This window comes from Sebastes umbrosus, chromosome 22 (genome assembly GCF_015220745.1).
Source record: "Sebastes umbrosus isolate fSebUmb1 chromosome 22, fSebUmb1.pri, whole genome shotgun sequence".
Classification (NCBI taxonomy): Eukaryota; Metazoa; Chordata; class Actinopteri; order Perciformes; family Sebastidae; genus Sebastes; species Sebastes umbrosus.
Genome location: NC_051290.1, coordinates 496,799 through 509,554, shown reverse-complemented (window position 1 = coordinate 509,554; position 12,756 = coordinate 496,799). Strand labels below are relative to the sequence as shown.

The 12,756-nt window shown below is 41.9% G+C and overlaps 2 protein-coding genes across 3 annotated transcripts in view; one reads left to right on the top strand and one right to left on the bottom strand.

Annotated features, from left to right (window-relative positions):
- Positions 1 to 3,215: 3,215 nt before the first annotated feature.
- LOC119481770 (early growth response protein 1-like) lies at positions 3,216 to 6,299 on the bottom strand. Its single transcript, XM_037758979.1, has 2 exons — positions 5,241 to 6,299; positions 3,216 to 5,040 (listed from the first exon to the last, which is right to left on the bottom strand). Exons 1-2 carry the CDS (start codon positions 5,365 to 5,367, stop codon positions 3,911 to 3,913), a joined length of 1,257 nt encoding a protein of 418 aa, XP_037614907.1. The 5' UTR covers positions 5,368 to 6,299; the 3' UTR covers positions 3,216 to 3,910.
- Positions 6,300 to 10,888: 4,589 nt separating this feature from the next.
- The window catches only part of LOC119481761 (steroid 17-alpha-hydroxylase/17,20 lyase), a 4,243-nt gene continuing 2,375 nt past the window's right edge, over positions 10,889 to 12,756 (top strand). Inside the window, exons 1-4 of one of the 2 annotated variants that reach the window (XM_037758956.1) lie at positions 10,889 to 11,166; positions 11,781 to 11,901; positions 12,261 to 12,399; positions 12,479 to 12,708. In XM_037758956.1, coding sequence (XP_037614884.1) covers positions 10,913 to 11,166; positions 11,781 to 11,901; positions 12,261 to 12,399; positions 12,479 to 12,708 — 744 coding nt within the window. In that variant the 5' untranslated portion in view covers positions 10,889 to 10,912. The remainder of the gene's footprint in view (positions 11,167 to 11,780; positions 11,902 to 12,260; positions 12,400 to 12,478; positions 12,709 to 12,756) is intronic. The other variant, XM_037758957.1, reaches the window with a different exon arrangement.

Genomic DNA, 12,756 nt, shown 5'->3' with positions numbered 1-12,756 from the left:
GTGTGTGTGTGTGTGTGTGTGTGTGTGCAGCCACCGCGTGCTGTTGGTGACGTAGGCTGGAAGCCGCGTGACGTGTCGGTCCTGATGTGGAGGAGGAAGAGGAAGAGGAGGTTTCACTTTGGTTAAAGTACTAATTAGATTTAGCATCAAAATGTACCAAAAGAACTCTTTATTATATTATATTATGTTATATTATATTATATTATGCTTTATTATATTATATTATATTATGTTATATTTATTTTTTTGTTTGTATCTTACTTGTTATACTTGCAAGGGATTGTTTATATTTGTATATTGTATATTGGTAGATTTTCAATTATTTTATTCTTATTTTATTTCATTCTAACGTTTTAATTATTCTATTGTTATTTTTTACTGCTTATTTGCACTAAACGAACTGAAGCAAATTCCTACTGTATATATATACCTGATACACCTGTACAATACATAAAGATTCTGATTCTGATAATAATAATAATAATAATAACAATAATAATAACAACAGTAATAATAATAATAACAACAACAATTATAATAACAGTAATAATAACAATAACAATAATAATTATAATAATAATAATAATAAATAAATAAAAGACACTTGTTAATTAACCTGTTGGAATAAGTATTCAGATCCTTTACTGCAGTAAAAGTATTTTCAAAACCTTACTGAAGTGAAAGTATGTAAGTATTATCAGCTAAAGTAGTTAAAGTAAAAGTAGTGATGTCAGTGTTTTATTATTATTATATCTGATGTTTCTGGATTAATATTACTGCATTAATGTGTACTGTTGGCTAGTTTAATACTCAAGTAAAGTACACATACCTCTACATTGTACTTTAGAGCAGTACTCGAGTAAATGTATTTAGTTACATTCCACCACAGAGCTCGGCTCGGTAGAGGAGTTGTAGTGCTGACTGGTGACAGCTGGAGGGAGCCAGCAGACAGTGGACAGCAGACAGCAGACAGGAGACAGCAGCCAGGAGACAGGAGACAGGAGACAGGAGACAGGAGAGAGGAGAGAGGAGAGAGGAGAGAGGAGACAAGAGACAGGAGACAGGAGACAGGAGACAGGAGACAGGAGAGAGGAGAGAGGAGACGGGAGACAGGAGAGAGGAGAGGGGAGACGGGAGACGGGAGACGGGAGACAGGAGACAGTAGACAGGAGACAGGAGAGAGGAGAGAGGAGACAGGAGACAGGAGAGAGGAGAGAGGAGACGGGAGACGGGAGAGAGGAGAGAGGAGACAGGAGACAGGAGACAGGAGACAGGAGACAGGAGAGAGGAGAGAGGAGACGGGAGACAGGAGACGGGAGACAGGAGACAGTAGACAGGAGGACCAGAGGTGTTTCTGTGTTACTGAATATCAGTATAATGGTCTGAGTCTGAACGTGAGGTCTGATGACCATAATGTAAATATAGAATAAAACCAGAATAATCCCATATATATGGAGGACGAAACCTGCTGAAAATAAACAAATAAATAAATAAATGACTCGATGAATAAATAAATATGTCATTAAATGTCGCATAAATAGTGTAAAAATAAATGTAGCCATTAATTAATTGATCAAATGTGATATAAATTGATATTTCTGTTTTAATTTCCTTCTTTATTTATTTATCTTTTTATTAATTTCCTTATTTATTTAGTCTTCTGTTTAATTTCCCTTTTATCTACTTATGTATTTATTTTTAGTATTTTATTGATTTATTTTTGCATTTATTTTTTAATTATTTCATATTTATTTTTAAATGTGTGTAGTAATTTATGTATTTATGCATTTTTTTATTTAGCTCTGTATGAATTCACTTATTTATTTACTCTTCTGTTTAATTTTCCCTTTTATTTATTTATGTATTTATTTTAATTAATTAATTCATGCATTTATTTTTTTATTTATTTGTTAATTTTTGCATTTTTTTAAACTATTCTTTTATTTTGCATTTATTTAATTTTTTTTACATTTATTTTTTTTATTATATATTTACTTTTAAATGTGTGTAGTTATTTGTGCATTTATCTTTACATTTATTTTTTAGTCATTTATCTATTTTGCATTTATTTTTATTTATTCATTAATTTATTTATTAATTTTACACATGTTTTATTCATTTACTTTTGCATTTATTTTTCGATTATTTCATATTTATTTATAAATGTGTGTAGTAATATGTATTTATGCATTTATTTATTTTTGTTTGTTTAATTTTCCCTTTTATTTATTTATGTATTTATTTATCTATGCATTTATCTTTGATTTTCTTTTCCATGTATTTATGCATTTATTTTATGTTTATTTATTTACTTTTTCATTTATTTTTTAATTATTTCATATTAATTTTTAAATGTGTGTCGTTATGTATGTATTCATGTATTTTTATCTTTGTATGAATTCCCTTATTTATTTACTCTTCTGTTTAATTTTCCGTTTTATTTATTTATGTATTTATTTTCATTAATTTTAAAATGTATTTATTTTCATAAATTTTTAAGTGTATTTATTTATTTATGCATTTAGTTTTTAATCATATTTCATGATATATTTATTCATTTATTTCTGCATTTTATTATTTATTTACTTTTGTATTCATTTTTTATGTGTGTTATTTATTTATTTATTCAGGATTTTCCCTTTTCCTAATTATATCCCCAAACTTATTAATTTCTGTATTCATATCTTTTTACATTTCTGCCTCATTATGTAAATTGTGTGCGTATTTCATACAAATGTGGATTAATCCGTCACCACCTCCTCCTGTTAGTTTGTTTGTTTGATTAAAAACTACAGCGAGCGGCTGTAGTGTTTTTAGGGGATGAAAAAACGATATATATTATGGGATGTTGAGATGACTCACAGCAGCTTGTTGTGTGGTTACTTCACATGTGAAAAAAAATAAAAATAAAAGTCTTTTGTGCTGCTGTTGCCATGGCAACACGACCTTCACAGTTCATGAAACTGGACAAACTGTTAAAGTGACGGAACTAATGGGAACATCTGTTGCCTGGCAACAGCAGCCTGTTGAGAATGTCAGGACCATGATGAGGAGGATGATGAAGGATGATGATGAGGATGATGAGGATGATGAAGGATGATGATGATGATGAAGGATGATGATGAGGATGATGAAGGATGATGATGATGATGAAGGATGATGATGAGGATGATGAGGATGAGGAGGATGATGAAGGAAACAGACCAGACCTGTCGTTGCTGTTTAGTTTTAGTTTATTCCATGCAGAACGAGGGAACAGGAACCTGCACAGCTTCAAAACCACCGGAGCTCCAACACGGAGCTCCAACCGGCACCGAACCAGCAGAATCATTCAGGATCCACCATCAGCTCATAGAAAAGTGACATCATGGCACATTTGATCCACCATAGAAATCTGGCTTCTTCTATATAAATATAATATAATATATATATATATATATATACACTCTCATAGTAAACACGGAGGTAGACAAACTATAAAAATAGAGATGTGGTACAAACAGAGATGTAAATATATAGAAAGAAGTCTGACATAAAAATATCTGAGTCGCAAAACAGGAAACAGAACCACGACATTCTGACGTCAACATTCAGTGTCCTCATGCAGGAAGTCAGTATTTTACAGGCCGGTCAGGACGGACTCCTTCTGGACAGACTCTGTCTGGTCTGGACGGACTCCTTTAACCAACAGTCTGAGCAGCGTGGCGGTCCGAAGACCAGCCGGTCCGGGATCAGACCCGAACCCCGTCCTCGACCCCGATACAGGATCCAGAGTCCTCTGAACACCTTTCACACCTGTATCCAGGCTCAAAGTCAGTGTGACGTCACATGGAAACGTCTCTATGACGTCCTTCCGGTTGACGGTTCAAATGCAGAAACTTCCCCTCTCTGGGAGCGCGTGCACGCTGCTTTAGACTCCAGGCGCGTTCAGGGCCAGCGAGTAGGCGGCCATCATCTGCGCACGCAGCTGCTGCTTGACGTGCACGCGCCCGTGCCTCTTCCTCTCGTCGCTGCGCGCGAACCGCTTGCCGCACACATCGCACGAGAAGGGCTTCTCCCCCGTGTGCGTGCGCGTGTGCGTGGTCAGGTGGTCGCTGCGGCTGAAGCTGCGCGCGCAGATCGTGCACTGGAAGGGCTTCTGGCCCGTGTGGATGCGCACGTGCCTGTTGAGCTCGTCTGAGCGCGAGAAGCGGCGCTCGCAGCCGTGCACGGTGCACGGGAACGGCTTCACCTTCAGCCCCCCCGCGCTCTTACCGGGAGCTCTCCGGCCTGCGCGTGACACTTTGGGGGCTCCTCCTGGCGCGTGCACGCTGCTGATGTTGACCATCGGGAACGCGCCCTGCAGGATGGAGGAGAGCAGGTGCGCGTCCAGGGTGGAGGGGGGGGGCTGCTCCGTCTTGATGACGTAGCTACCGGGATCTCCTCCGGTAACCGGAGCAGCAGCTAAGCTCTTCAGCCAGTCCTCAAGACCCAGCGGCTCCTGCTTCACCTCGCAGCCGGCCTTCAGCTCGCCCTGCCCGGCCTCGCAGCTCAGCAGAGATTCGATGAAAGCAGCAACATCCACCTGTTGCTCCAGAGGCAGCAGAGAGTCCGCGCTGCCCGGGAACAGAGCATCACACCCGGCCACTGATGACTGAGCACACCCGCTGCTGCAGCCGGAGCTCACAAACTCACTCTTGATCACCACGGTGGGAGGTGGGAGGGTGCAGTCCGAGCTGGAAGCCCCGCATGATGGAGCTGCCCCGCATGATGGAGCTGCGGTGCAGAGCGGGCTGGAGGAGGATGCTGCAGCCGGGCAGGGTGCTGCAGAGGCCGGGCTGGACTCCTGCTCCATCTCGGTGCAGATCCCGACTATCTCTGTGATCATGTTGAGGATGGCGTCCGCGGTGCTGCTCAGACCTGCAGCTGGTAGCGGTACCGACTCCGGCTCCGTGAAGAAGCTGCCGGTGTAGCCGAGGGATGGAGAGAGCGTGTCCGAGGAGCAGTCACTGAAGTCCGAGAAGAAATCTGAGTCGGAGGCGTCAGTTCCAGGAGAGAACACTGAAGAGGAGGAAGAGGAGGAGGAGGAAGAGAGGGAGGAGGTGTTAATGTCATTGCATAATCTCTCAGCAGTGGGCAGCTGAGTGAAGATGCAGCTGCAGACAGATGCTGCTGCAGTGATGCATTATGTTTGCAATAATCATGCACCAATAAAACACATTAACTATATTGATCACAAATCATTATAGACATTAACGCACCTTGGCAGAAAGGTGAGCCCACGTCAGAGTCCGCTCCGTCGCTGGGGCTCGAGCCCACACTGTCCACCCACGCGCTGCACGCGTCCTCAAACTCCGACATGAAGCTGTCCTCGCGCTCCAGAAGCATCTTTATTGTATATATATTGTGTGTGTGTAAAAGCAGAACAGGTGGAAGATGGAGAGTCCAGGTATTAGTCCGTTAGTCCACTGGATGCTGAGGCTGCTCAGTGATGCTGAGGCTGAGGATACAGGAGATGCTGAGGATGCTGGTGGTGCTGATGATACTGATTCTCCCTCCGCTCCGCCGTCCCTTTTATACTCTCCGTCTCCTAGGTAACTCCCGGCCCGGCCTTATTGGTCCTCACCGGCGCGAGGGATTCCCCCCGCCGCGCGCATCGTAGCTGCCCAAACATGGTCCGCATCCGGCCGTGACGGCGGGTATCCCCGCACCATAAAAGGACAGGCGGGAGAGCGACGTCGACGTCGAGAGAGAAGGGGTTTCCTCCTTCACTGCGGCAACGGAGCGACACGGAGAGATTATACAAGCACGGGGTTCATGCAGGGATGAGATGCTGCTGCTGCACACCGGAGGATGCTTCAGAGGGGATGTTATTGATGCATTTATACAGAAATATGGAGCATTTATACAGAAATATGGAGCATTTATGCAGAAATATGGAGCATTTATACAGAAATATGGAGCATTTATGCAGAAATATTGAGCATTTATGGAGCATTTATACAGAAATATGAAGCATTTATACAGAAATATGGAGCATTTATGCAGAAATATGAAGCATTTATACAGAAATATGGAGCATTTATGCAGAAATATGAAGCATTTATGCAGAAATATGGAGCATTTATGCAGAAATATGGAGCATTTATACAGAAATATGGAGCATTTATGCAGAAATATGGAGCATTTATACAGAAATATGGAGCATTTATACAGAAATATGGAGCATTTATGCAGAAATATGGAGCATTTATGGAGCATTTATGCAGAAATATGGAGCATTTATACAGAAATATGGAGCATTTATACAGAAATATGGAGCATTTATGCAGAAATATGGAGCATTTATGGAGCATTTATGCAGAAATATTATGCATTTATACAGAAATATGGAGCATTTATAAAGTAATATGGAGCATTTATACAGTAATATTGTCATGTTCTGGCTGTGCCAGCCTCTGGTTATTTACTTTTGTGATTTTGGATTTGGTGTCTTCTATATTATTCCGGTGTTTCCTGTTTTATTTTGTAATTCACTCCTCCTGTGTCTTGTCTGGTTTTACTTCCCTCCTTTGTTTGTTTTCCCGCCTTTTGTTGATTGTCTGCCCCGCCCTGATTTGTTTCACCTGTGTGTAATCATGTCTTGTATTTAAGCCTGTGTGTTCCCCTCTGTCCTTGTCGGTTCGGTTGTCTCTCCAGCCCCGTCTACCTTGTCCTCCGTGTTCCTTGTTTCCTCCTGCTCTGATTCCGGTGTTCCTCGTGTTTCCCTGGTTTGTGATTTTTGGTTTTGGTCCTCTGTTTGTTTTTTTGTTGTTTGTTTCTATTTGTTCTTTTGGTACTTGGTTCCCCTCCCTGCCTTTTGTTGTTTTGGATTTTTCAGCTCTATTAAAGCTCGCTTTTATTTCTAAATACCTGTCCTGCCTGTTACTCTGCGATTGGGTCAACTTTGTAAACTCACCACACGACAAATATGGAGCATTTATGGAGCATTTATGCAGAAATATGGAGCATTTATACAGTAAAATGGAGCATTTATGGAGCATTTATTAAGAAATATGGAGCATTTATACCCCAAAAATTAGCCCCCCAAAAAACTTCATCTTTCAGTCGTTCTCATCATTCCTGTCATTTCTTTACAGAAAGATGCAACAGTTGTCTCAACACGTTCGCTCCTCACCTGTTAGAGTTTTGTTGACGTTAAATGACATAATAAATATAATAAATGTGCTCTACACAGTAAAAGAGGAAGAAAAGTGTCACAGAATGGTTCACCAGCAGATTGTGGATCAGAACGATGATGAGCAGAAGCTGCTGGGTTGTTGTTGTTTGGCAGCCAGTCATCCTGTTATACTCATAAATAAACAGATATTATGGTATTTATAACCAGGCACATGCTGTAGGCTGGTAATGTAGTCCCAATGTAGTGTTATGTAGTGGTAATGTGGTGTTATGTAGTGGTAATGTAGTGTTATGTAGTGGTAATGTGGTGTTATGTAGTGGTAATGTAGTGTTATGTAGTGGTAATGTAGTGTTATGTGGTTATGTAGTGGTAATGTAGTGTTATGTGGTGTTATGTGGTGTTATGTAGTGGTAATGTAGTGTTATGTAGTAGTAATGCAGTAGTTATGTAGTGTTTATCAGTAGTATTTATCTGTAGTGTTTATCTGTCGTGTTTATCTGTAGTGTTTATCTGCTGCTGCAGGCGCTGCAGCGGTCCATCTGCAGAGAGTTCTCCTTGGTGCTGAAACTGACGACGACACAGAGAGGTGAGATGACTGTCTAACACACACACACACACACACACACACACACACACACACACACACGTATGACATTCCTGCACGAGCACATCACCACCACCGCTCAGCAGCCGTGATGCTGTCGCCATGGAGACGGGAGGAGATTCAGGGCAGGCGTTATGTAAAACAAGGAAGTCAGAAAATAGATGAAGCTCAGCAGAAAGCTCCTCAGTGACCCTTTAGTCACAGAGGTGGAGAGTAACTAAGTATATTTACTCAAGTGCACATTCGAGGTACTAGTTTTCTATAGTACTTTATACTCTACTACATCTCAGAGGTACACGTTGTACTTTATACTCCACTACATCTCAGAGGTAACTATAGTACTTTATACTCTACTACATCTCAGAGGTAACTATAGTACTTTATACTCTACTACATCTCAGAGGTAACTATAGTACTTTATACTCTACTACATCTCAGAGGTAACTATAGTACTTTATACTCTACTACACCTCAGAGGTAACTATAGTACTTTATACTCTACTACATCTCAGAGGTAACTATAGTACTTTATACTCTACTACATCTCAGAGGTAACTATAGTACCTTATACTCTACTACATCTCAGAGGTAACTATAGTACTTTATACTCTACTACATCTCAGAGGTAACTATAGTACTTTATACTCTACTACACCTCAGAGGTAACTATAGTACTTTATACTCTACTACATCTCAGAGGTAACTATAGTACTTTATACTCTACTACATCTCAGAGGTAACTATAGTACCTTATACTCTACTACATCTCAGAGGTAACTATAGTACTTTATACTCTACTACATCTCAGAGGTAACTATAGTACCTTATACTCTACTACATCTCAGAGGTAACTATAGTACTTTATACTCTACTACATTTATCTGACAGCTTTAGTTACTTTACAGATTCAGATTATTAAAACAATATCTAATACTATAATTTACTGTATACTGTTAAATGCAAAAGTATTAAATAAACTTTAGTCTAAAGTTAGAAAATATATATTTTAGTACATTTACTGTACTTAAGTACAATTTAGAGGTAATTATTCTTCACTTGAGTCTTTTACACTAAACCTCGTTGGTTTGCAGCAGATCATGTGATCATTAGAGATGTTGGAGGTTTCAGAGTGTTGCTGAGCAGCATCTCGTGGTCGCCGGAGGAACTGACTTCACTCTTCACGTCCAGGTGCTGCTCCCGAAATAACCATGTGACCAATCAGGCGACCTGCTGTCATGTGAGGCGTGATGACAGAAAGCCCGTCTCCGTCTGAACCGACTACATGAAGCAGGATTGATGGAAGTGTGTGAGTGCGGGGGCGATGTAAGAGAGACGGTTGCCATGGCGCCGTGCCACCTTCTGTTCCCTCCACCTGTTACCAGCAACACACACTCTGACAGAGCGCCATGACAGCGTTCTTCAGCGCGCCATGACAGCGTTCGGAACGCCGTGGCGTCAGAAACTCTCAGCAAGCCGCTGACTCACACTTCATATGTCTGTCAGAGGACCCAGTCAGTCCGTTGTTAAAGGACTAGTCCACATATTTATCAGGGCCTCCTCTGCTCAGACGCGTGTAATATTATTATTTTAAGAGTCTCGTGTTGCAAAACATCTCACTAGCGCTCCCTAGAAAGTCGGAAAAATTGAGCCCCTCGTTCAAGGTTCACCTACATGTACGACATTTGGCGAACAGATGTAACATGTGGAGACGCACAAAAAAGCCTCTTGGAGTTATGCCCAAAACTCAACAGGAAGTCGGCCATTTTGAATTCAATTTTCCATTTTCTCTTTAATGTTAGGAAGGACTCTTTAAAGTTAGGAAGGACTCGTTAAAGTTAGGAAGGACTCTTTAATGTGAGGAAGGACTCGTTAAAGTTAGGAAGGACTCTTTAAAGTTAGGAAGGACTCGTTAAAGTTAGGAAGGACTCGTTAATGTGAGGAAGGACTCGTTAAAGTTAGGAAGGACTCTTTAAAGTTAGGAATGACTTGTTAAAGTTAGGAAGGACTCTTTAAAGTTAGGAAGGACTCGTTAATGTAAGGAAGGACTCTTTAAAGTTAGGAAGGACCTGTTAAAGTTAGGAAGGACTCGTTAATGTTAGGAAGGACCTGTTAAAGTTAGGAAGGACTCGTTAATATTAGGAAGGACTTGTTAAAGTTAGGAAGGACTCGTTAATGTTAGGAAGGACTTGTTCACGTTAGGAAGGACTTGTTAAAGTTAGGAGGGACTCGTTAATATTAGGAAGGACTTGTTTATGTTAGGAAGGACTCTTTAAAGTTAGGAAGGACTCGTTAATGTTAGGAAGGACTCGTTAATGTTAGGAAGGACTCTTTAAAGTTAGGAAGGACTCGTTAAAGTTAGGAAGGACTTGTTAAAGTTAGGAAGGACTCGTTAAAGTTAGGAAGGACTCATTAATGTTAAGAAGGACTCTTTAAAGTTAGGAAGGACTTGTTAAAGTTAGGAAGGACTTGTTAAAGTTAGGAAGGACTCGTTAATGTTAAGAAGGACTCGTTAATGTTAGGAAGGACTCGTTAATGTTAAGAAGGACTCTTTAAAGTTAGGAAGGACATATACATATATATATATATTTATATATATATATGTGTATATATACAGTATATACTGTAAAGGTGGAGCTGGTTTTAACTGTTGTATACAGTTTATAGTAGTGTATATACTGTATATATATATATATACAGTAATTATATGTATAAATACTGTATATATATATATATATACTGTATATATAGGTGGAGCTGTATACAGTTTAGTCCAGTGGTTCCCAACCTCTGGTTCGGGGCCCTCCAGATGAATCTGAAGGGTCGTGAGACGATTAATGGAGAGAAGAAGAAGAAGAGAAATGTGTTAAATAGTTAAATAGAATCAGACGGCTGACGTGCGCTCTGATAACATCAAGGCTGCTGGACCACCATAAACACACACATGGTCAGGGTGAGGGCACGCAAGTACGCACACACACACGCACGCACGCACACGCACACACACACACGCACACACACACACACCAGCAGTAATAACAACACACACACACACACATGACCTCTGACCTCTCCAAGGCCTCTCCATGTGAGAGAGAGATTAAAACTAGGACTCTCCAGCCTCCGTCTTCAGTCTCCGTCTCCTCTTCACCATGTTCAGTCGTCTCCTCTCCTCTCTTCCTCCCTTCATCCACTATCTCTCCCTCCCTCCCTCCTTCTCTCCATACTTCCTCCTCCTCGTCCTCTTCGTCGTTGCGGCCGTCGTCGTTGTCTTCCTGATCTTGTCCTGTCCTCGTCCGGCCCGGGGCTCCGTCCCCTGCCTGCCGAGGATCCCCGTCCTGGGCAGCCTCCCGTGGCTGGGAGGAGGACTCCCTCCACACCTCCTCTTCAGCCAGCTGGCACACAGGTGAGACCGCTCAGCCTCCTCGGGACGACTCGGGACGACTCGGAAGAACTCGTTAGGAAGGATTCATTAAGGTTTGGGAGGACTCGTTAGTGCTCGAGAGGACTCGTTAGTGCTTGGGAGGATTCGTTAAGGTTTGGGAGGACTCGTTAATGTTTGAGAGATCGTTAAGGTTTGAGAGGACTCATTAAAGTTTGGGAGCACTCATTAATGTTTGGGAGCACTCATTAATGTTTGGGAGGACTCGTTAGTGTTTGTAAGGACTCGTTAACGTTTGGAAAGACTCATTAGTGTTTGGTAGGACTCGTTAACGATTGGAAGGACTCGTTAATGTTTGGAAAGACTCGTTAACGTTTGGAAAGACTCATTAATATTTGGAAGGACTCGTTAATGGTTGGGAGGACTCGTTAGCGATTGGAAGGACTCTTTAATGTTTGTGAGGACTCGTTAACGGTTGGATGGACTCGTTAATGGTTGGAAGGACTTGTTAATGTTTGGAATGACTCGTTAATGTTTGGAATGACTCGTTAATGGTTGGAGGACTCGTTAATGTTTGGAAGGACTCGTTAATGGTTGGAAGGACTCGTTAAAAGCTAGAAGGACTTGTTGTTTTCCAGGTACGGGTCTCTGTTTGCTCTCTACCTGGGTCCTCACTACACTCTGGTGGTGAACAGCCATCAACATGCCAGAGAGGTTCTGCTGCAGAGAGGACGAGACTTCGCTGGACGACCGAGTATGGTGAGTTCATCACTTCATACGTCCTGGTTCCTTTAAAGAAACGGAGCGCATTCCAGACAATGTCCTCATTTTCCTAGAAATGTCCTCAATTTTTTTAAATGTCCTCACTTTCGTCTAAATAAAAATATCATCAATAAGACCTTTAAATAAATGTAGTGCAGTAAAAGTACAATATTAACCTCTGAGAAGTACTGGAGTAGAAGTATAAAATACTCAAGTAAAGTACCTTAAACTGTACTCAAGTAGAGTACTTGAGTAAAAGTACTGAGTTACTTTCCACCTCTACATTTGACATCAGGTTGTAGAGTTCACAACGCAGTGATTTAGTGTTTGAGGACTCTGTGACGTGTCCTCTGCAGGTGACCACCGACCTGTTGACCCGAGGAGGTAAAGACATCGCCTTCTCCGACTACACTCCTCTCTGGAAGTTACACCGCCGCCTCGTCCACAACTCCTTCACTCTGTTTGGAGAAGGAAGCGGCCGGCTGCAGGACATCGGTACGTTGTAAATGAACATGTCCACGTCCACGGCGTTCCAGCAGCTGCTTCGCTGTAAACGTCTTCTCTGTCTCTCCAGTTCTGTCCTCCGTGGACAGTCTCTGTGGCGAGTTGTTGTCCAGCGGGCGGCGTGGCTTCGACCCGTCTCCCGCGGTGACCGGGGCCGTCACCAATGTCGTGTGCACGCTGGTGTTCGGTGCCACCTATCGCCACGGCGACGCCGAACTGCAGGACGTGATCCGATACAACGACGGCATCGTGCAGACGATCGCCAGAGGAGGACTGGTGGACATTTACCCCTGGATGAAGGTACAGACTATAATCTGGATGAAGGTACAGACTATAATCTGGATGAAG